The sequence below is a fragment of the Marmota flaviventris genome, chromosome 3 (genome assembly GCF_047511675.1).
Source record: "Marmota flaviventris isolate mMarFla1 chromosome 3, mMarFla1.hap1, whole genome shotgun sequence".
Classification (NCBI taxonomy): domain Eukaryota; kingdom Metazoa; phylum Chordata; class Mammalia; order Rodentia; family Sciuridae; genus Marmota; species Marmota flaviventris.
In genome coordinates, this window is record NC_092500.1 from 68,552,653 (window position 1) to 68,577,569 (window position 24,917).

The following is a 24,917-nucleotide window of genomic DNA, read 5'->3' on the forward strand; positions in this document are numbered from 1 at the left end:
ATCTTTCATTACCTTTTTTTAAGGTTTATTTGCAAGATGCTATGCCCTTTAAACACCACAAAAGTGACTTCTGAGTGATCAACCTCTTCCAGAGGCTCATGGGACTTCCTCAGGTGTTGGCTGTTAGAGATATCTCTTATACTTTTCTTCCCATGAGAATCACTGCTAGCTTTCTCAGGATGCTTTGAGCAAGGGAGGTATTTCTTTACTTTTCTTAAAATAGAGAATCTGTCCATTAGATAGATAGAACCTTCAAAGGGACACTTCCATCTATCTGTTTCTTGGGGGAACTGATGATCTATTCCCAAGCTAAACAATGGGTATCTCTCTCCCTTTCCCGCCCTGCCTCCTTTTAAGCCTTGCCAGAGAAAGTGCCTTAATGAACTGCTTCAGCTTCACCTCACAACTTCACCATTTGAACTTCCTTCTGTTTAGCTTCAGTCCATTTCTTGGGATCATATTGTTGAGATCTGGGAAAGGCTGGTTATCAGTCTGGAATAGCTGTCTCCAAATTGGTTCATTGCACCAGCAAACTTGCTGGGCTCTGGTACTAGTCCTTTGCTGCATTGCTGCAATGCTGGGTCATGGAGGGCAAATCACTCACCCTTTCTATGCCTCAATTTCTTGCCTATTGCACTTGTTCCCTCAGCGCAGGCTTTCTCCTCTGCAAGAGGCAAACAGCAATGTCTTCCCTACCTAAAGGAGGTCACCATCTGCTGGATGACTTTGTGGGTATCTCTATTCTGGAACATGCTGTTGCGATTTTGTTGTGATTACTATATATATATTTAAACATTCTCCTACTGGACAGTTCCCCTCTAAGGGGGCGGGGGACCCCGTCTTTTTCACCTCTCTTCTAGCATTGAGTGCTTATATTGGTAAGCAGAGTGAAGTTAATTTTTAGCCAAAAATTTATGTGGCGAATTTTCCACAATCATCCACTAATCCTGGACTCAGAATGCACTTTTTCCCTTTTTATCTCCTCCCTTCCCTTACAGCAACGTCACGGTGGGAAGCGGGGCTGGGGGGCAGGGGAGACAGGGGATCAGAGCAGCTAAGACTAAGCGCGCGGGAATGAGATTAGCGATGGGCCAGGAACGTGCTTGGGGCTATCGCTGCCAAGGGGACGTCGGTGGTAGCAAAGATGCAACTCCAGGCTCCACTTCGACAGGGTGTGCTGTTTTATCCTAATTCTTGGAATAGGGTTGAGGTTCCTGGCATTCTGCAGAAGTAACACGGATGTAAGCGGCGCTCGGGATTCCCCACCAACGCGGAGAGAATGGCTCTGGTTCGGCAGGCGCCCCCCAGCGACCTGCGGGCGACAAGGCCCGGGCCGGGTCAGCCTAGGTGGGGGTGACGCACCTGGCTGAGGCGTCCGCAGCAGGCTGGGTAGAACCACGGCAGCAGGGGTAGCGGGGAGGCATCCTCTATTATCGCAGGCAGAAGCGTGGATCTGCACATACGAAATCATTGAAAACTCCGTCCCACACGGGGCCGGGTATGCCTAACTCTATCAAGGCAGCCGTGAGAGGTTTCACCAGGCAAGGACTCCAAGGCGGCCGTGCAGTGGTTGATTCCAAGTCAAGATGGTTGCAGCGCGGAGGGAGCGCTTGGCAACAGGGGACAGAGGCTGTGGGCGGGGCCAGTGGGCGGGGCGGGGCTGGGGGCGGGTCCCATCGGGGGCGGGGCCAGGTGCTGGGCAGTCTGTGCTTGTCAAAAGGCAGCAGCGGAGTCGGGAGCGCCAGGCTGCGTGTTCACCCGCCGGACCAGGTGTGGACCTGGGAGCTGCGGGGAAGGGGGTTCTAGGAAGGGACTGAATCCCGGCTCGGGGCTTCGGAGGTCCGGAGATCTGAGTGCCCGTGTGCAAGCACTTGAGTGTAAGTCTCAGGAACAAAACTTGGCGACTGAGATCCGGGCTGTTGTGCCATGAGGTTGGGACACTGAGGGGGCACTGAGGTTTGAAAAAGTTGAAGTTTGTGCCAAGCTGGCGAGGGGGCAGCCACCTCCTCGATGTTCATTCAGGCAATTCAGCGTAGAAAGTGCTCAGCTAGGACAGGGCTTAGCACTTGGGTTACTAGACCCATTTGTTTCTTCCTCCATCGGGCGCCTTGGCATGGAGGGGAAGAATAAGGAAGGGTGCGATTGGCTGTCGATGGTACTAAGGACTTCTGGGGTGGAGTGTGTGTAGCTTTATTTATTATCCTGTAGAGCCCTAGTATGGCCACCTGTGATGGTGAAGTTGGATCTTTTACGTAGAGTATTTTTCTTTTCTTGACTTTAGCCACCAATTATTTGAGACGTAATTGACTGGTGCAGTGGAGAGCCAATCCATAGATGTCCAGAGGAACACAAGGGCAAGCATATAAGCCCGGTGGGGGCCTGAGGAGCTGTTTCTGCTTGGAGAGTGAGGGGCCCGGAATTTGTTGGTGGTGGGAGAGAATTCAAAGGAAGTATCTAGGAAGGAATTTTGTGTGGTGGCCAGGGTCAGCGGACAGCTGTGCCCTCTCCCATGGACCAGAGGCTAAGACAGTCTGCTTGGGCTAGGGGGACCTTGAATCTCTGAACCTAGGCCCTTCTCTTCCTCCTCCTCCTCCTCCTCCTCCTCCTCCTCCTCCTCCTCCTCCTCCTCCTCCTCCTCCTCCTCCTCCTCCTTGTGGTGAGTGAGTCAGCCTCCTGTCTGGGCTCAGCTGCAGCCAGAGGGGCCAGAGCCCAGGCAAGCAGTTGGGCAGGCATTTTCTGAGCATTGCAGAAGTTCTCCTGGGCAGAGTTCAGCTCTGCTGTGGCTCCCTGCTGGAAGGCAGTCTTCCCATGGCTATTGGGCAGTGGGCAGGGGTTCAGACACCCAACACAGCAGTGGTTATTTGATGGCTATGGGATGATTCTAGAAGGAGTTGACTGTGAAGGGATTGTGGCTTTGTGGTAAGTCCACATCTCTTATCCTTCTCTCGAACTGAGAGGTACACCCCAGCACTGCAGAATTTTCCAGCTTCTCATCCCATTTGTTCTCTGTGGTCTTGTAGCTGCCCATCTCTGCTACTGAGGTAGGCATGAAGAAGAAATTGGGAGGATTCTGGAACCACAAAATGCAAATAATGCTTTAACCCAGTCTAGAGAGTTGGGGGTGGTTTGCTGAGGTGGGGATGGGTTGTCTGTACACAGGAGCCTCAATGCTATGAACTGAGAATGTTGTGTATTGGGGGCCCTTCCTCTATCCCCTCGCCATTGGAGTGCTGGAGGGAATTGTGGGTCACTCTGGAGTAGTTTCAGGACTGCCATGTAGCCAGACCAGGAGGTAGTAAAAGTGAAAATTTCTCCCTGGCTTTTGTTGTGGGTGCTAAAGATCCATGAGCAGAAATAGGTGCCCCAGAGCCCATGGCCCCCCACTCAGTAGCCTCTCTAGACCTGTTTGAGAGGAATTCAGGGAGGCCAACAAGGCTGCTGGGCTGACTCAAACTGCAAAAAGCTGGGGAATTCACGGTCTGTGCTCTGGCTGAGTCCCATGTCTTTGGGTTTGGCTGGTCCTGATTAGCTATGACTTGGTCCCTTACCAAGACTGAAAATAGAGTAAGAAAGGAGGGAAAGGAAGACAGTGAGGAAGCTCTCTTGACCCCTCACTCTTCTTCAGCCAAGACCATCAGACTTTGTTTGTACATTGTGGTAGGTCCAGGTGCTCTTTGGGTGCTTTGGCTATTTGGTTTTATGGTTCTCCAGTCTTCTTCCTCTCTTTGGTCTCAGAACTGATACCTTTTGGGACTGAGTTGTAAAGGAAGCTCCAATCCATCTCCTGGGCCTCTACCCTCTACCCAGCACATAAAGAAGGTGAGGCCTGAAGGGCTAGACCAAGTTGTTATCCAAGACATGAGGAAGAGTTCTGGTTTTTCACTTCTTTGCCCCATATCCTAAGGAAACCATGAACATCCTAGTTGAGATCAGCTTCTGGAACCTCTGCTAGAAACCTGCTGTTGTCTGTGCAGCAATGGGGTTCTCCTGGCTACAGAGTAGGACCAGGAAGAACCTGAATAACATTCAGATTTATTCTGGATAGGAACTTATTTGGCTCTAGCTTCCATTAGCTTTTGCTGCAGGTCCATTTGGAAGGCAGGTAGAGGGAAGTAAGGAAATGATTGATGAAGAGCCTCTGTGTGCCCAGCGTGGTGCCAGGCCATCTGAGGAATGAAAGGAAGCAGATCCCAGCAGACCAGGCTCCTGCCGCCAAGACAATCAGAGCCTCAGGAGGGGCAGCAGCCCTCTGTCTCTCCCTTCACTACTTTCCAGTTCTGGAGGGATCCAGCTGGACTGAAGCCTTCTTGGCTGTTGCTCTAAACCATGAGGGCTTCATTTCTAATTAGGCTTCTCTCTGATTTCATCATCGCTTTCCCTAGTGTCAGTGTCCCACTGAAGATGCTAGAGTGGTTGTATAATTTATCGTTCAAACTAGGATATTTTTGGGAGTGACTGGGATGTTCTGCATGATTTTTGCCAGGGTAATGCACATAAACCAAGACTGTCCAGGGCAAACAAGAAATTTTAATCATCCTAGTAAATGCCATTCCAAACCCAGCAGAGGTCACACACAGTGATGAGGGGACAATGGAGGCTTAATGTTGAGGGGAAGATGGGGGTAGTTTAATTTTAATAAACACCCCAGTCTGCTCCCTGGGATTATCAGCCAATTCCAGTCTTCTTCCCAAAGGTAGCACTGCTCCCAGTCACCTTCTCTCAGGACCCAACCCACCACCTATGTAACTTCCCTTCACCCTTGGCTTATGATTGGCCTCACCTTAGGTTTTTCTGCCCCACCCCTACCTCAGACAGGGACAGGAAGACCTGCCAACTCCTCTTCCGCTTCTCCTGGGGGAACTGGGAATTATAGTAGGGCCAAGACTCACTGGGCTTCATGCTTCCTCTCCCCTCTTTTCCCCTTCTGCCATCTCTTCATTTTGTCCTTCTAGCTTCCCAGACCTCTGAGGACCATACCACCCCACAGGAAAGTCCAGCTCTCAGTGGGTAAACAACCAGGAAGGAAAGGGTAGTCAACCTTGTCTGTATAGATAAAGAATGAAAGTCACTTGTAATTGTGATCCAGGGAAATGACAACCAAGATGGAGACTAAAACCGGAGAGAAGCTGCTTAGCAGGAGATGGAGTCAGTCCCCTTGAACACTAGAGTTTGATTCCCCAGTTAGGACTGTTGAGAGTCCTGACTATTGGGGAAATGGTCCAGGGTGGGGACAGATAGTTCTTGCTCAACCCAAGCTTTAGGCGTTGGTGGCAGCAACAGCATCCTGTGGTGGTGACACAGGAAGATAAACTGCCCTCGCTTCAGAGTCCTTGCACTTTATGGTCCAGATGCTCGGGGAAGGCTCTTTGGAGAGTCCCCAGAGGTCTAGCTTCTGAGTGATTAGAGCATAAGGCATGGCGGGAGCCGAGTCTCCTCTGTGACTGTGTAGTGACTCCTGTGCTGTGGCAGGAAGGAAGTCATTCTCATTGTAACACACGAAAGGGTAAGTGAAGTCCTCTTGGGAAATCCCACCTGGGAAGCAATTTGTGGAGAGGGGAAGGTGACAGAACTTTGGACTGGTGAGGGAGGGCTGGGGTGACTAGTGGGTAAATGGCAGGAAGGAGAAGCAGAATCAGTAGGCGCTCTGTGAGTCTGAGTGTGTGTCATGCCTTTGCAAACCTGCCCTGCAGGTCCCAGGCCAAGGAATAGACTAAGCAGTGTTCCCAGAACCAAATGCCACACAAAGTCCTCATTCTGCACAGGGGAGAGTCCTGGTCCTGCACAGGGTGTGGACAGCTGCACCAGCGGGAAAGTGGAGTTGGGGCAGGACCCAAGGCCAGTTCCTGGGAAGCTGCTGCCTCTTGCTGGCCTTTTGATGACAAGCTTTGAAGTGTTATGCAAGGTGTGACATTCCAGACACTATGGAGCACCAAGGAAGCTCAAGGGTTTACTAGTGGCATATCCAGTGTGTGCCACCTGCTGGCGCCAGAGTTATAGCTCTGAGGAACAGTGGTTTACTGGGCACTCATTTGGTGGCAGTTGCAGTGCTAAGAACATTGCAAGCGCAGCCTCCCAGACCCATCAGCCGTGGTTCCAGTGAGTCAGGAATCACTGCTATGTTCACCTTACAAATGAGGAAACTGAGGCTGGAGAGGTTAAGCAATTGCCAAAGTGACATAACGTGTAAGAAGGAGAGTCAGGACTCACATGCAGGTCTGCAGGCTGCTAAAGCCTCCACAGAACTCTACCACCTCTGCATTCACAAGACAGCCACAGGGCACTCAGTGCCGTGTCATGCCTATTACAGGCCTGCAATAAATATTTGTGAGCAGCAGAGTTAGATTTACTAACTAGTTTGAACAAGTTGACCTGAGAGCAAGCTCAGTTGGCCCAAAGGTTACTCTGGGGATGGTGGCATCTCAGAAGGCTACCTCTGCCAGCACCTTTAGACGTGAGTGTCTCTCTGGCAGTCTTAGGCATAGTCCTTGGATTAATATGAGGCATAAAAAAGAATCCGAGAGATGTAACATTGTACAGAGAGGTTAATGTTGAGGAATCAAATAAGACTTGAATGACATGGGAGGGAAATGTGAAACTCTTCCCATTTCAAACAAAGCACTCTACTGATAGCCTCCTATGTGCTAAGTGCAACAGGGAAAAATCCCGTCATCCCACCCATTAATAGGGAGCTATTCTCCACTTGCCCACCTTTTCTCCCCTCCTGGTTGTTCCTAAAGGGCTCCCAAACCTAGTTCTCCTAGAAGGAGAAATGGACTCTAACTTCTTATGACAGCCTCCTGCCAGGTCCTGTGCTGATCTCTATTCTCTTTTAATCTACACAGCTTTGTTCTGGGGTATTATAATTTCTCTCTCTCCCCCCCCTCCCCCCCTATCATTCTCTTTAGTGTGTAGTTTGGGGAGATTTTAGGTAATGCTGCTAGAAGCTGTGCCAGCAGTCTGGCAGAACAGGAGAAGTACAGAGTCTAAGTTCAACTCTTGGGTTCAAGTCTTGGCTCTGTCACTTTCTAGCTGGCAAACTTGGGCAAATTTCTTAATCTCTCCAAAATCTTAGTTTCCTTATCTGTAAATAGGGGATAATAATAGCTCCCTTGTTGGATTTATGAAGATTAGATAAAATAAGTCAGTTTCTTGGCATAAACTGGGCCCTTGAAAGCATGTGCAGTTATTCAGCAGATGTGGGCTGAAGTCCTACTATGTGTCAGCACTACTCAAGATACTTGGAATTTAATGGTAGGGGGCAGGGGGCTCTTGCAAATGTTTTTAAATAGTATCCCCTAAACCTGTCATTGTGAGAAGCCCCACATGGACTCAGGAATGGTGTCCTGGTACCTGGCTAAACTCAGATTCAGTAAATTGATTTCTCTTTCTGCCATTTGTTAGATGATAAGCTTGGAAAGGTTACTTGTCTTCTCTGGGACTTAGTTCTTCAATTCTTTTTGTTTATTGTTTTTTTTTTAACTGTGAAATAAATACATCTGACATACGAGAGAATATAATATGCTTATAGATGGATTATAGTATAATATCATATAGCGCTATACTCACCACTAAGTTAGGAATGGAACATTTACAATATCTTAAAAGCCCCTTTCCCTCTTCCCATTTGCATCCCCCTTCCTGGTTTCCCCACCCCAAGGTGAATTTTGGTTAATTATTTCCTGGCTTTTCTTTGTAGGTACCATCTCTGTATGTTTTACAGAACAACATGTTTGTTTTGTTATACATGGCTTTGAAGTTTACACACTTGTACTCTCTGTGATGCCCTTCTTTCACTGAGTATTGTATTTCTTTCTAGAACTTGGGATTGAACCCAAGGGCACTTTACCCCTGAACTACATCCCCAGCCCCTTTAATTTTTTATTTTGAGACAGGGTCTTACTAAGTTGCCAAGGCTGGCTTTGAACTTGCAATTCTCCTGCCTCAGCCTCCTGAGTTTCTGGGATTACAGGTGGGTGCCCCTATGCCCAACCTCGGTGTTATATTTCTGAGGTTTGTTCATATGATGCACATTGGTGCAGCACATTCATTTGCACTGCTGTGTAGTATTCTGTCGTATGAATACCACAACTTCTATGTTCTCCCTTTTTTTAATGGACATTTGGGTCATTTCCAGTTAAAGGGCTATTATGATGTGACAATACTGTGAGTGAGGAACATGGTATGCTTTTCTCCTGAGGCACATGTAAGAATCTCTGTAAGGCATATACCTAGGAATGGAATTGCTGGCTTACATGGAATTCTGTGTTTGGCATTACTAAACAATGCCAAACTGTTCTCCACAGTAGTTATACCAAAAAGCACTCCTTTGAGTAGTGGATGAAAGGTCACATTTTTTCCATCATCCTTTTTCATGTTTGCCATAGACTTCATTTCTAAAATGAAAAAGTTGTATTAGATGAGTTTCTGTAGCCCCTTTTAGCTGTAATAGAATTGTCCAGGGGTGGGATATAGCTCAGTTGGTAGAGTGCTTGCCTTGAATGCATAAAGCCCTGGGTTCAATCCCCAAAACCACACACACAAAAAAGAATTGTCCATGGATCCAGTACCTGGTGTCTGGCTGATACGTTGTGCAAAAGTAACCCCCTTCATGCCTCAACCTGACTCTGAGAGCTCTGTGCCTCCAGATGCAGTTGAAGCCCTTCCTCTCTGGGCTTTCATCAGCAGTGAATGAGGAATCCCATGACATTTGGTGACTTCTTCAGTTGGGCCAAGAGTGTCAGGTGTCAGTGCTGAGCTCATACTAGATACTCAATTAATACCTAATGAATTGTTTCTTGACAAGTGGATTGGAAGGGAGATAAATTTTCCTTGGGCATCAATTTGAGAAAAGGACATGAAGTATCAGAACCACGTGTGTGCTAGCTAAATCAAAGTACATGGAGCTGGATATATGAGGGGATTCCCATCCATCCAGGGCTTTTGTATGTGTGTGGTGTTGGTGACTGAACCCAAGAGCACTTTAGCACTGAGATGCATCCCAAGTCCTTATTGTTTTGTATTTGAGACAGGGTCTCCCTAAATTGTTGAGATTGGCATTTAACTTGTTATCCTCCTGCCTCAGCCTCCCAAGTTCTGGGGATTATAGGTGTGTGCCACCACGACTTGCCCGCCCAGAGCTTCTTGATCATTTAAGGGCTAGACGGAAGGTAATCCACTAGCCAACTATTCAGAGTAGGGCCTTGTTCTCTGGTGTTCTGTCTTGTCCCAGCTGAGAAGCTGGAGGGTTGAGATGAGGGAACAAGGGAAGTGCCATGGAAAAGAGGAGAATCCTTCCAGAGAATCTCCCTCCTTGGGTTGAACATACTACCTGGGGGTGCTGGGGAAAGGAGGTGTTAGATATACCCAGCATCCTGGTAGTCACATAAACAGCTAACTGCCCACCCACTCAGCCACCCACGCAACAAAAGAATGTGGCTGGCTGGGCAGTTGCTTGGGCCACCCCAGCTCTCAACTCTGTAATTATCCAGCCAGTCTGTGCCTGTCAGCTCCAGGGGCTGGCAAGTGCCTCTGCCCTGAGCCTCACCTTGGCTACCAGGCCCATGCCAGGTTCAGAGGCAGGGCCCTGCCTAGTCTTCTGCCCCCATTTCTACCCCCTGCTCCACCCAGTGTCTGTCTCTCTCTCTCTCTCTCTCTTTCTCTCTGCACCAACCTTTGACCCTTATGAGGTTACTGTATTATGTAATAGCTGAAAGTTGTATTACCAATGATTATGTATAACTTACTATGTTCCAGGAACTGTGTTAAATGTTTTCCATACATTTTTAAATTTATGCCTCTCAATAATCCTACGAGGTAGATATTATCCCTATTTTAGGAAGAGGAAACCGAAGTTCTTGACTCTAAATAAAATGCAAAACAAGGGCTGGGGATGTGGTTCATTGTTTGAGTCCCCCTGGGTTCAATCTCTAGTACCACCCCACCTCCCGCCCCCCCCCAAAAGAGGCTAAATTGCATGCCCAAAGTCATTGAGGTACTAAGTCAGAACCAGAACTTCAATTCAGGTTTTTCTAAGTCCAGTGTGGATGGCTCCCTTCTTCACTTGTCCCCTGTCTTTGCCTGTAGTATCCCGATCAACAGCTCAGCCTTTGCCCTTCCCTCCTTGTCTGAGGAAGGCTGAAAAGAAGGCAGCATGTGGTGGCTGTGCAGGGTGAACAGGGCAGTTCCAAGCTGGCCACGAGATACTGGAAAACACCTTTAGGGCAGAGTTCTTTGTTCCAAATGGCTCTGAATTTCCGGGCTTCTGCCAGGGGTGGGAAGTTACCTCTGCCCAGCCTATTTGGCAAGCACACCCACATCTTGGGTGCCATGATGTTAAGAAATGGAGGATGGGCAGCCTCAGGTAAAATTCCATTGTCACGAACTCCATTCGAGATCTGACCGACTTTGTTGAAATCCAGTGTGCAGCCTGGGAAACTGGAGGCGAAGCAGAGCTACTTTGCCATTGGTTGTCTCTTGGTAAAGCCCTGGAAGGTTTGGAGGCTAGAAAGAGAAGTCACTCACCCTGGGTCCTCCTGGAATGCCAACTGCTTGACATTCTGGGCAGGGCTGGCATGGAGAGAGTAGTACTTCGCTTCACTTGACAATTTATGACTGTGTGTTCAACTGTTCATTGTTCCCACTCTACTGTGAGCCCCTGAGAACAGATCTGAATCCCATCCCGTCACTTCACAATACCTTACGAATGTGCTCAAAAGATGTTTATGGATGAAGATGTGTTTGTACGTAGACTGGGATCCATCCCCTGAGCTAGAAAGGAAGACTGAAGGGAAATTGCTCTGTGAGGTTAGATCATCTCGCACAGCTGGGCTGAGCTCAGATGGATTCTTTCCAGTGTTTGTACCAATTGTGCACAATAACAAGTATAACATTTACTGAGCAGGTACTATGTGCCAGGTGCTGTGCTGAGCATTTGATATGCATTATCTTGTTGAATCCTCACACACCAAGAAGGTAAGTGCTATTATTTTTCTTACTTAACATTTGAGGAAACAGAAGCTTAGAGAGCACAGGTAATTGGTTCTGGTTCCATAGCTAATGTCAGGGAGAAATCAGGAATTGGAGCCAACTAGGCAGGCTTCCTCCAGAGCCTGTTCTTTTAAATACATGTTCCTGACCACAGACCTCTGTCACTATGGCCAGGTTCAGGGGACCAAGGCCAGGGAGAGGGAGTGAGGCTAGAGAGGTACAAACCCTGATGAGATGAACTGGGGGGCAAGAGCCTGGTCTTGAGCCAGAGGATTTGCTGCTAGGACTGCAGTCCACTGTGGTTGCATGATCTGTTTTGTTTTGTTTTAATATATACATAGGACTTTTTTTTTTCAAAAGTGAAATCTGTATTTGTAATCTCTGTTGGTGATGGGGGTAAACAGAACACATCTCAGCCAGGTTAGCCTACAAGCCTCTACAGTGTCCTCTGGATGGTTTTGTTGTTGTTTACATAAATGCTATATCAAGACAGGGAAAACCCCTTTAGTGAGAATTCCTCACTAGAGGAATCAATGATCACCACACATTATAATGCAGAGGGTTTCTCTCTGGTGAGTTATCAAGAAACTTTTCAGAATGAAATCCCCTGAATGACTTCTCTTTACAACCCCCCTCCCTTCCCACCCCTTTCTCCTTCCCTTTCCTCCCTCTTTCTTCCTTTAATACTTGGTGTTTCCAGTCAGGGATTTCCCCAGAGATATTAGAGGGAAGGTCATGTGAGAGAAATCAAAAGGGAAAGGGTCTCTAGGCATAGCAAACCAAAAAAAAAAAAAAAAAAAGATCAACAGCCCAGGGAAGTTTTTGGAATGTGCTTGGTGCACAACTTGCACTCTAGGGAAGTCCTTCTTGCCCTCTGTCCACCTCCTGCCCCACATGGTGCTGGGGATGGAAGCCAGGGCCTCAGGAGTGCTGGGAAAGCCCTCCACCACCAAACTGCACCCCAGCCCCCACGTTGCACTTGGCTCGCCTAGGCAATGAGGACCTCAGACTGGCCGAGAGGATCATGCTCCATAGAATTCTTCAAGTTGTTTTTTCACAGCTTCCACTTTATATAAGATACTATCCTCCCATTGCTCTTAAACACCCAGGGGGAATCAAAGTAACATAATAGCTAACATTTTTATAGAGTGTAACATTTTTTGTAACACCTTTTAAATATTTTTCTCAGCTGATACAATAATCTTGTATCTATAGACAGGCAAATGTTATGCTTTGTTTGAGGCGTGGTAAAGTAGCAGGGATTTTTCCCCCCTCTTCTTTCCATTCTATAAGAGAATAGGAACTATGGAGACTTAAAACCCTTGGCCCCCTCAGGCTTTCCCTATCCTGCCACCCTCAGTGCCCACCCTGGAATCTACAGGTGGTAGCAGATACTTAGTGTTTGAGCCCTGGATTAAGGTCCCCACCTCCCTGAAAATCCTGGCTCCAGGGAGAGTAGGGAGTGAGCATGGGAAGGGCCCTAAGCAGATGGTGGCCTGTGGCCAGCCTCCTCCCAAGCCTACCCCCAGTGCCTGTCACCCTGAGCTATTATTCCAAATGCTGGGCAGAAAATAGCTCACTCAAGGGAATTATTTTTGTCTGTTAAACTTCAATCCAGGGCTCCTGAAGAACCTAGTTGGAGAGTTGTTTTTCAGGTCAGGGAGAGTTCTGGGAAAAGAAGGGGAAGCAGTGGGTGGAGGGGCTGCCGCTTCTCCCCCAGGGGCAGAGGAAGGTGCCACAGCCTCTGGCTTCCTCTCATAAGCTGTTCCCCCTTGGCTGCTGACTGGCAGAAGGTCTGGCTGACATGGTGGCCTAGCCCAGCAGCTGGAGCTGGCTTTCACTCACAAGTCCTTTATCTGAGCTCTGCTCTGAGCTACTCCATCAATTTCCCTCTTTAGGGATGTTTGCCTCTGCTGGGAAGAGTTTGAGTGATGAGAATGAAAGTTCTATTTCCTGGGACAGAGGCCAGGTGGGCAGCAGGCCTAACTCAAGGAGCTGGGGACTTCAGGAAGCTGACTGCTAGGAGGGACAGAGGTCCTTTCTCTAGAGACCCAGGGTTTAGCTCCTCCTCTGTCCTAGGGCAGCATTCATTGAAAACTGCTCTGTGCATTAAATCTGCTCTCTCTTGACCTCTGGGTACCAAAGAAAAACAAGGAGGAGGAGCAAGAGAAAGATGGTGAATGGATAGTGCCAGGGAAGGTGGATTATAGTTTGGGGAGGATTCATGGGTCAGGACAGAGGCAGCTCTTCTATCACTTTGTGGCTCTGGGGAAGAATCCTCCAGACAGATTATGGTGCTTGGCTTCATATGTTGAAATAAGAGGATTACCTTCAATTATAGCTTTGAGGGTAAGGTGAAAGTCTTGTATAATGTTAGCCAACAATGAATTTGGATTTCAGGTCTCAGGGAATGGATTGGGATTTTCATATATATATATATATGACTTTCCACCTGTGTCCATGGTGCAAGTGGCCTGGTGAAGGCAGGTTTGGGAACCTGGAGGCTGTTTGGTGTCAGCAATCATGTACCCAGCAACCATATCTGGGCACCCTGGACAGATTGATGAATGAAGAAAGGATTGACTGGCGATATAATGGTTGACCAGTTTTCCAACTTCCACCTGCCCTTGTTGAACCTATTGTTTTTTTTTTTTTTTCTTTTCTCTCATGAAACTTTTTTTTTTCTTGTTGAGCTGGACTGAAGTTTCAAGAACTCTGTCCTCTGCCCCTTCCTTTCAACTCAATTACTAATGGTTCTAGTCCCAGATTAATGGCTCTAGGTGTACACCCATAAGATTCTCAGTTGTGCTGCAGAAGAGACCAGCTGCTCTGCTGAACTCTGGGATCATTTCTCAATGGACCAATGAGAGAGAGGCCCCATTTTTATTTTCTTCACAACACTGATACTGGAATCTGAATGGGCTCTAAAAGTCTTCAGTTCCAAAATGTTATTACAGTAATTTTAAATTCCTGGAATTTAAGACTCTGTGGGTTTACTAGAAGTTCTCGGTAGAGAAAAGAATGGAATATTCTTCCTACAGGTTTTTAAAATGCATGTGACTGGTTGATTCATCTCTTCCTGGTGCCTTCCTACATGTTCCAGCCATATTGGACTAGTCTCTCCACTTCAAAGGTGCCCTTTCCCTTTTGCCTCTCAGCCTTCGCACGCATAGTATTCCTAATATTGGAACTTTGTTAGCCTCTTACCACTCTCACACTAAACTCTCCTGCTCCTTCCAGTCCTTGCCGACAGGTTGGGATAAGACCTCCTCCAAAAAGCCTGCTCTTATCTCTTCTTACCAAGACAAGGCCAGGGGCTCTCCTGTAAGCTCCAATTTTCCTTTCCTTTGCATCATAGCATGTGTCACACTGAATTGGATGGTTCTGCTTTTCTTCCCCTGTAGACAATAAATTCCAAGAGGCCAGGGCCTGTGTCCTGCATGCTATTGTGATTCCTGCTTCTAGTATATACATTGCCATGTAGTTGGTGCTTAAGCTAGGTAGAGATCACCATCAAAGATCAGACATCAGGGGCTGGGTTGTGGCTCAGAGGTAGAGTGCTTGCCTAGCATGCGTGAGGTACTGGGTTTGATACTCAACACCACTTAAAAATAAAATAAAGACATTGTGTCGACCTGTAACTAAAAAAATTAAAAAGATCAGACAGCAGCCAGGCTGGTGGTGCACACCTGTAATCCCAACAGCTTGGGAGGCTAAGGTAGAAAGATCACAAGTTCAAGGCAGCTTCAGCAATTTAGCAAAGCTTTAAGAAACTTACTGAGACCCTGTCTCGAAATAAAAAATAAAAAGGGCTGGAGGTATGGTCCAGTGGTTAATTGCCCCTGCTATAACTAATGCCAATCACAGTGTAAGGCTGAGGAGACCTTACAAGAAGAAATGCAGCAGCCTCTCTGCCCTCCAAGGAGGTCCCCAATAGGAAATCCACCATAGGATAACCAGAAACCCAGTGAAACAGAAGATCTGAAAAAGCTCTTTAGGGGGAAAATCATTCTAATCAGAAAGTGGGTAGAAGCTAGAATTGACTTGGGGTGACTGCTGCTGCACTCTGAAGTAAAAGGGAACCTCTCACTTGACCTAGGCCCTGAGACACTTCATGAATATGGGAAGTGTCCACACCCTCACTAATAATCCAGAAGAAGGAGATGATACCTTTGGGTAAATCAACCCCATTTGGGTCTGAAGTTCCCTGTCCATCTCAGAGGACCCCAGGTACCCTTCTCTGATTCTGACATAGGCCTCAGAATCTACCCCAGAATAACCAAATGGCCTTCTCAGGCCTCTAAGAGCTGAAGTATCCAGGAGTTCAGAACAAGCCTAGTGTCTAGGTCAAGCTACTTCCTGTCACCTGCCAGCTCCAGCCCCTTGGCACCCACCTCAGCCTTTCCCTGTCCTCTGCTTTCTGCTGCATGCGCTGGTCGGCAGGAGTCGGGTGAGGGCTGCTATTGCCCTGATGACATACTGGGGCCTTTCAGAGGTTGTCATGTTTCAGGTGCTGCTAGAGTGAGAACAGATGCATAATTGGGGACAAGCACAAGATGATCGGGGAAGTGGGAGGAGGTGACACTAGAGGAGAGGGGGAGAGAAAGAATGATGGGCACAAAGGGTTAGTATCAGTAACACCTTGAGGACCACAGGCCTTATCTTCCTTGGGGAAGGAAAGTCGAGATTCTGCTTTTGGGGAGAAAGATTAAAATGACCCATTTCCATCCACTTGGAGCAGCCAGAATTTTGAAAGCCACAGCATATGGGGTGGTCAATTTTTTCTCAGATCAGCAAAAATGTGGCTTTCTGGGAAATGTTTGTTTGGGGTGGACCTTTTAGGACCAACAGCAGATTTCTGATCCTTCACAGTGCTTCTCTGGGGCCTGCAGCTTTTCTCCTCATTGTCCTGGGTTCTCCAGTGATACTCTGCAACACAATTCTGGCAGTGATAGCTAACTTTATTAGTTTGCAGGTACGAGGCCCCTGTGTGAGTGTTCCTCAGAGGTCAGCCCACAGCAGCCCTGAGAATCAGTTACTGTCATATCCCAGTTTATAGACAAGGAAACAGGAATGGACTTGGGGAAGCTGGACTGTGGTTGGTAGCCAAGGGTACCCAGCTGGTCAAGGTGACTAGATGTAAGCAAGGGATCTCAGGCCAAGGATCACCAGTCCTAGGAGCTGCCAAGACCCAAGATGGGGATACTGACCTGTTACACAATGCAGGGAGAGTGAGTTATTCAGAGATTGCAAGGGTCCTACAAGGAAAGTGAGTGGCCAGGGTGGATTGGATAGAGAGGGGAAGGCCTTGGAGTAATCTGTCTGAGACAGATGGGAACTCAAGCCTTAGAGGTCACAGCATTAAGGCAAATGCTTAGCCTGGAGACAGGCACACAGGGATGCCAAAGGTGGGCTTGAGGGTGTCCTGGAAGAAAGCAAAACTCTTTGCTATTGTCTCAAAGGCTTTGAAAAAAATTTAATGAAAATATCATTTAGTCATCAGCTGTACCAGCAATAGCAGTTTTTGAATTCTCAGAGAAGGCTGGACCTTCTTTCCCTGTATTTTTGATGCTTTCCCTGTGAGGCTGCCTAATCTCTATTTCTTGGTCCCCAAGTCACTGGACAAATAACCTCCTTAGTCCCATTGACTTTTGCCCGTAGCAGATATACTTGAGAAATACTTCCATCCTAATATCTCAGGAAAATCCATCTAGAGTAGGGAAAGACAAAGCCAGGCAAATCCCACTTCTCTCTAAAATACTTTATGGCTGTCTTGAGTTCTTATCCATGTCTTTGGCCTTCAAGACTGGAGCCAGAAGCTGGACTTGGTCAGATGGGAGCGAGTGATCTCATCCTTTCTGATTCTCTGTATTGGTTGTAAGGAAGGAGTCAGTGTTGGGTAGTTCCCATTAAATCTTCATCAGGGCCTTTCATCAGGCCTTTCCACAACTCTCCTCTGCTGAATAGTGAAATACATACAGGGCCCCATAGCCATTTCTCCCCCATGCCACACTCTTCTAGAAGCATCTGAGGCCAGCAATTAGAGTCCTCCAAACTTGACCAGAGTGCAAAATGGGGAAACACATTCCCCTATTATGTGGCCTTGAACAAGTCACTTTCCCTCTGATGGCTTCGGTTTCCTCGGCTGTAAAACCAGAGTGATTGGTTTTACAGTTTATGATGGGGTCAATTCCCTATGCCTCACTGGCCACTGTGGTGGCTGCCCATACTTTCCAGCAGTGACAGGGCATAGCCTGCCTGTTACCTGGAGAGCAGTAATCAGCCCAGAAATCTTGTTGACAAAGCTGAGGGCAGAGTTTCCACTGGAAAAAAGCAGCTTGCAGGAATAATTGTTGCTGATAAGAAGTGGAAACTACTTAAGGAAGCCATGTGTCTACTGCCCCACTGCCTGGGGCCTCCTGCCTCTGAGTTCTGCTCAGCTCCAAGATGCTACTCTATACCCAAGAATGATGGGACAGTCAGCCAAGAAAGAGTCTTGGTGAATGGGAGTTTAGAGCCCTTTTCTATGGAGTGACCCACTAGCCTCTGACACTGTATGGTGTCAGTCCATGACTTTAACAGATCATCAAAGGTGATGCATAGACCCAAAAGGGTTGATTAAGAACCGCCTTCAGGAGTTAACTCCCTCCTGCCACTACTGAACCATCTGCCGCTTACTTTCCCATTGCTCAGCTGGTGGGTAAGTATGTTTGGTAGGCCTTACAAATGTGCTTTGGGCTGTGGTACTGAGGGCCATCTTCCCCGGAAACCACAGAACTGCAGATAGAGGAGACAGGGAGCATTGGCAGGAGCACAGGCAGCTATGTACATGCTTCCAAGAGCCCTTTCCCTGTGCTGGGAGCTGCTTCCCAGGTGAAGGCTGCTGTGGCCGATGTGGTCTGCACTTAACTGCCTTACTTCCTGTTGTGGGAATCATGATCATACCTAGCAAGTTTATGAAGTCTCATTCAAAATTAATGATAGCCCAGGCTATCTTCCATCTTCTCCTTCTCCCCCTACTACAAACATGGGCATTGTAGATTTTGGGGTGGGGGTGGGTAAAAAGAGATTGAACTCAGGGGCACTCAACTACTGAGCCACATCCCCACCCCTATTTTGTATTTTATTTAGAGATAGGATCTCACAGAGTTGCTTAGAGCCTTGCTTTTGCTGAGGCTGGCTTTGAACTTGTGATCCTCCTGCCTCAGATACCCAAGCTGCTGGGATTACAGGTGTGTGCCATCATGCCCCGCAGATTTTTGTATTTTTTAATGACAACTTTCTGACTGATGGGAGAAAAGTGTATTGAGGACTAAGCTTCTTTTTCTAATTTTCACAGTGATACCAATTGGTGGCCCCTCCAAGTGCTCCTCTAGAGGCCTTGTGTAAATGGCCTAGTAGGTTCATCTTCTGTAGCTATACAGAGCTGGTCTAGGACCAGCAACTGAAAGCTACAGGGAATATTTCAGCTGTGCATAGTGATGCATTTTATAAGCATACAGTCATTCAGAGAGAGTGGATTGCCATGGGAGATGGCTCTCCATTAGGACACATATTCAAGCACAGGCCAGGAAACCCTTTGTTTAGAATAAGAAGGGATTTTAAGATGGTTGGAAAAGGTAGTGCTAAATTGTCTTCTAATCTTGCTATTTCCTGGAATGACTAATATCTGTTGTTTTTGCTTTGGATCTTGTAGCCTGTAGAAAATGATTTTCAACCATTCTCACCCGTGTCTAAAAATATATATGTATGGAGGAGCTGGGGAGACAGTAGGACAAAGTAGGAGCTTACATACGACTGACTATTTATACAGTACATCCTCTCCCCTCTTTCCCTTATTTTTTCTCTACCCACAGCATCCCCCTGCCAGTTTTTTTTTTTTTTTTTTTTTTTTTGGTGGGGGAAATAATGCTGAGATTGTTCTGGAAAAGAAAATGGGCACATGCTGGCGGGGGAGGGGTAGAGAAGGAAGAAAGGGCATCACCTTAGCTAGCCATGATAACACTATGCTTCAGTTACATGATAGGATAAAGAGATGAAAGATGAAGAGCTGGGTAGGTCACACAGTGCTCAGCATGCCATGGGCCAAGCCAAAAGGATGAGGAAATGAAAATTGTCAAGAAGGGTGGACATGCAGACCTGTCTGCTCCAGAGAGAGTCCCACATGTGGTTCCCTCTGTGTGTGCCAATTTTTTAAAAAAATATTCTGTTTTAGTTGTAGTTGGACACAATACCTTTATTTTATTTTTATGTGGTACTGAGGATTGAACTCAGAGCGCCGCACTTGCTAGGCAAGCACTCTACTGCTGAGCCACAACCCCAGCCCCTGTGTGTGCCAATTTTAAGGAAAAAAAAAAAAAACAAAAAAAAAACACCTCTTTCTCTGTAGTGAAATTGCTTAGCTTTCTATTTCTTTCTAGAAGGAGTGGGAACTTTGAGCCAATGTCAACAATTAGAAATTCCAGTTTTGATTACTCAGGTCTCGTCCTGACTGAGAACCCTACTCCTGGGTACCCATTATCCACTGGGGTTCATTGGGGCCACATCTTTCATGCCTTTCCTGGTCATTAGCGTCTGAGGATAGTAGTTCTCAGTTGCTCAGACAGGTGTGTTGGGTCTCGTCTGAGGCGTCAGGGAGAAAGCTCCGTGAATGCATTTCATTGAAGTCCTCATCATGATGGGAATTCTGGTCTTGGAGTCACACACTTTCAGAGCTGGAAAAGACATTAGTGGTAAGCCTCTTGTCCACCCCTGGGTCCTCCTCAGAGTCATAGCCATACCATCCTCAGGACTCAGAGGCAGGTCCAATCAATGTGGTAGAGTTAAAATGAGCCCAGGGCAGGAAGGAGATGAAGATTTTGATCCTTGTCTTCTCAGGACACCCCAAAACCACTTCTGGAAAAAAAAAAAATCTTGGGCAAGGCTCTTCCCAAGGATGCCCATTGAACAGAAGCTGCCGGAAGATGGGTGCCTGCTGTGTGAGTTGGCAGGCAGTGGTTGTGGTTTCCGTGACTAGAAGGAACAACATGATCTTCTCATTTCTTGCCGGGACTGGGGTCAAGGCCAGGGTCACAGAGAGGTTTGGACGTGAGATTTAGTCTCTGGAGGAATGGAAGCAAGAGACTTTCTGCAGAGTTGGGCTCCTTCCTCCTGCTTCTCCAAAGCTCAGTGCTGAGGGTTTCAGAATTTCTAAAGCAGGGTCAGGAAGGGGTTGCAAAAGCAGTGGGATATTTTCTGTACTCAGAACATGATTGCTGGTGGGTGTGGGAGAGCGCATGACGTGATTAGGGGAACATGAAGTGATTTTTACGACCTGTCCTCTTTTCAATTCTGTGTCTTTGCTCTACTTTCTTATCAATCTGCACTTGGATCTAGAAGTTCAATCTACGGTAATCGCTCCTAAAAGAGTCATCCAGTACTGAAAAGTTGAGTGGGAAGGAAGGGACCATCTGTTGAACAGAGCTTCCCCAGATGAGGGGCTGATTGGTGGAAAGCAGATCCTGACTGAAGCCTGCCATCCCCTGGCCTGGGGATCCTTGGAAGGAAAAGAGCCACAACATTCTTCCCTCATGACCTGGAGATTGTTCTCTGCATTGTTCCCTGACTTCGTGGAGGTGAAGGGTGTCCAGGGATTGGGGCTGGGGAAATGATTAAAATATTTCTCTTAGGAAATGTAGCAGAGTGGAGACTCAGAGCTAAGCTGCCTTGTTTCAAACTCTGGCTCCAAAGATGATCCACTTTCCCATGCTTCAATTTTCCATCCCTAAGATAGAGATAATAACAGGACCCTCCTGATGAGGTTGTGGTGAGGGTTAAATGAGTAAGTATGCATGAAGAACTTGGAGCAGGACCCAGTACAGAGCAATAGGTGCCTGCTCTGATGATCATCAATGGAAATGGGAGGCCAAGGAAGAACTTGGGTGTTACCATCAGCCTGCCCTCATTTGGCCTTGCCTGGTACCACCACTTGCCTGGCCCTGGGACTGGCAAGTCACTCAAAGTGCCCCAAACTTTGATTTTGCCGCCTTTGAAATGGGACTACTCTGCACCTCCCAGAACTGTTGTAAGCGTTAATTGTAATAAAGGGTGCAGCACTTACCAGGCTTGGCAGGCACACTGTGGATACTTTGTAACTTTTTTTTTTTTTTAAGTTCAAGAGTAGTTATCACCTCTGACCTCTAAAAACCTTAGGATCTGAGGACAGGAAAGCAGTGGTCCTCTCTGTTCCCACTTTGTTCTCACCCCAGTCTTCCTGAAGATTGGGTAGAGAGCCCAAGAAATCCATAAGGATATTGAGTAGAATCCAGAAGAGCATGGTCAGCCAGGGGACATGGGTCATGTGAGCAGAGGGAGCAAAGGAGAGCATGTCCCTAGCAGGCATACCTCCCACCACCCATGGCCCTGGGAGGTAGTAATCCAACCCACTCAGCTCGTCAGTCATCCTCACAGAGGAGTACTCTTGGGCTCCACTGGCATTTTCCTTGGATGTTCCCTGGGGGCTGGCAGTACCTGACAGGTGGAAAATGGGCTCAGTGGCTAGCAGTTCTAGGATTGTCCCCAAGTCTTGGAAGCCCCTTGGAGCTCTCCCCTTCCCTGTCTAGTCAGGTCACTAGGAGAGAGGGGTCTCTGAAGGGAAGCAAAACCTGAGTGACAAGACCCTCCCCACCTGCGGTTTGGCTCAAAGGCCTTTGCCAAGGTTCAGGGTTGGGTTACATAGCTATGTATTTCCCCAGAAATACATCAAGAAAGGGAGGAAGTGTGTGTGTGTGTGTGTGTATGTGTGTGTGTGTGTGTGCGCGCGTGTATCTGTCTGTCTCATGGGTAGAAGTGGGGAGGGTGAAATTCTGCCAGCTCCACCTTGGTGACTTGTCATGCCACTAAGACCCAGAGTCTGGGCACCAGAATCAGCCCTCCCTCAGCCTTTACTAAGGCTGGAGTGTTAGGCATGTCTGGGAAAGAGCTAAAAGTGGCAGGAAACATCCTGTTTGAAAGCAATATGTTGCTGTTTTTAACCCCTGCAGCATCTGCTCCGCCTACACCCAGGCTCCACAGACAGGAGACCCAGACACCTGCCTTTGAAGCCATCCCAAGAGGCCAGGACCCCGGGCAGCCATCTCAGCCCTAGTGGTTCCTAGCTTCTGGAGACTCCTCTGCCATCCTGCTTGGGGAACAATCTCCTTCCCCCTCTCAGCAGTGTGCCAGGCCACCCTATGGCTCTGCTTCTCAGGGCATCCTCAAAACCTAGGGATGGGAGCAGTGGAATGAACAGATCTCCTTTAGAAAAAGGTCCTTCCTCCCTTAGCTATGAGTTGAGGAGGAGGGCCTAAGCGGGGGGGGGGGGGGGGGGGGCTGTTTGCATTTGCCCAGTTTGTTCATTCATTCATTCATTTATTTGTTTGTTTGATTATTTATTTGTTTATTGTGGTGCTAGGGATTAAACCCAGTACCTCACGCATACAGGCAAGTGCTGTATCACTGAGCTACATCCCCAGTCCACATCTGCCCAGTTCTAGTTGCCACCCTCAACCCTTCCCACTCCTTCATGCTGCTCCCTGCCTCTGGGTGCCACTCACCTCCCACCCCATCACCTCTTCCAATGACAACATGGCATATCTGCCCCCATGTCAGTCTCAAGTTTTCAGTCCCTGGTTTGAGGCCTAACATCCCTGGAAAGAATCTGTACCTTGTGCTCCTTGGAAGACTGCCTGGGAGATTAGCCCAAGACTAGATAAAATGTCTCCCCTTCTTCATTTTAGGGTCCTTGGTTGGATGCATCTGTGAGACCTCACAGAGGAGTACTCTTGGGCTCCACGAACCTGCTCCCTGCTCTTTCAGGTAGGTATGGCCTCATCAGCTGCAACCTCCCTGGATTGCTGTTTTCAAGGGGCAGGGATATGTTATAGGAAGCGGGTGGGGAGGAGAAGGAAGGGAGTATACTGTCTGGGCCTTTGCAAATGGGGGTCAACAGAATGTGCAGCTGAGACCCACAAGCACATGGGGCGTGGTGGCAGTTCAGAGAGTGGCTTGGCAAGGAGGGGAACCCCAGGGCGTCTATGTTTGACATTTCCTAGCTAGCTCCTATCTCCTCTTTCTCCTGCCCCCTGTAGTCTCTGCCTATCTCTTCTGGTACTTTAAGTTCTCAAGCCACAGAACTCTGGGCCCCTTCACACCTGGACTCAGGCCTTGGGCGCTGGCTTTCTATGGCAGCAAGTAACCCCAAGCAGGGCTGGGGCTGCTCTCAGCTCTGTTGAAATGGTCCTAATCACTGTGGCTCTCTAGCAGCTGATCCAACCTTTCTGTGCAACCTAGCCCAGTGCCTAGGCCCTTGCCCCCATGCCAGGAGACCTCCTGACTCTCAGACAGTGCCTCAGCCCCTGCAGGACTGCAGCTTGACATACCATGGCATTGTGCAGTTCCAACTCGCTTGAGTCATAATGTCTCCAATGAGGCCATGTGCTGCTGAACCCTTGTTGAAATGATTTGGTTAGTATTCCTCTCCACCTCCTATTTTTTTGTTTTCACCAAATCCACCGGATGTTGGGGAGTCTGGATGACCCAGACTCTGTAGCAACATCCTGATGATTCTGAGCTTCTTCATGTCAGTCGACCAAAGTTAAGCCACAAGCATCCTAGACAGTTTCTCCTATTACCCCACTATGGTACCGGGCTCTGGGATCCCTGCCTACCTCTTGGATGCCTAGATGTCCTAGAAACTTACAGAAGTCAGCTTGGACTTGGAATAGTCTATGGGGATGTTGTTGACAGACCCAGAGGCAATTTTTCTTTTATTTTTAATTGTTTTAAAATTTAAAAATATTTTATGTATGTGTAGATGGGCATATATGGCATAGATATTGCTATGCACAGTGGCATAAACCTGTAATTCTAATGACTCAGGAGGCTGAGACAGGAGGATCCCAAATTTGAGGCCAGTTTCAGAAATTTAACAAGGCCCTAAGCAACTTAGTGAGGCCCTGACTCAAAATAAAACAATAAAATGAGCTGGATACATAGCTCAGTGGTAAAGTGCCCTGGATTCAATCCTAATACCAAAAATAAAATAATAAAATAAAACTAGACATTGTGTTTTAGTAGAGAGAGAGAGGAGTTTAACAAATATAAATCTAACTATAAAATGGATGGGTAATAGTGTCATCATTATTACATTAAAGTTCCCAGAAAAAGAAAAGCTGAAAGAAAAGATTAAGGGATCGTTGTTAGTCTGATCAGGATTCCCTCCATCCCTTTGGGACTGACAATGACATATCCTTGCTTATCTGCCCAGTTTCCTTCCCTGAGCACAAAGCTCTTTGCAAAATTGAGAGAGAGAGAGAGAGAGAGAGAGAGAGAGAGAGAGAGAAAGAGAGAGAGAATATGGATTTTTTTTGTCCATTTGGCAGTAGGTAATAGTTGCTGGAGATGCCTCCAGGTCTGGGCTTCTCTGGGTCTCACTTATAAGGCGGTGGGAGCAGCAGCACCTACCTGGGAGGAGCGCATGAGGATGCAGTGAAATTAGACTCTAATGAGCCTTCCTATTCCAAACCTGGTTCAGAGACTAGTCATTGAAAAGCAGCTCAGCACCCCATCTTGAGAGACCCAGAATCTACCCCTTCCCCCGGGGGGATGGGAAAAAATGGTGGCCTGGGTAGGAATAGGGATACTCATCCCTTCTTTCTGGCTTTCTCTCTTACTTTTTTTCTAATCCTGAGTAACCCTCTTGTGTTGGGGCAGAGGAGCCACTTAAACCTGTGATGGCCCTTATAAGGATTCAGATAAAATGGGGAAGCCATAAGCCTAAAATCCCAGCAGCTTGGGAGGCTGAAGTAGGAGGATCACAAGTTCAAAGCCAGCCTCAGCAACTTAGCAAAGCTGCAGAAATCTAGTGAGACCCTGTCTCAAGATTTTTTTTAAAAAAGGAGCTGGGGTGTGGT

General features: G+C 47.6%; 1 protein-coding gene across 1 annotated transcript in view; it reads left to right on the forward strand.

Annotated features, from left to right (window-relative positions):
- The window catches only part of Vdr (vitamin D receptor), a 95,512-nt gene that overhangs the window by 34,211 nt on the left and 36,384 nt on the right, over nt 1-24,917 (forward strand). The window contains exon 4 of the mRNA XM_071609939.1: nt 22,743-22,821. Coding sequence (XP_071466040.1) covers nt 22,743-22,821 — 79 coding nt within the window. The remainder of the gene's footprint in view (nt 1-22,742; nt 22,822-24,917) is intronic.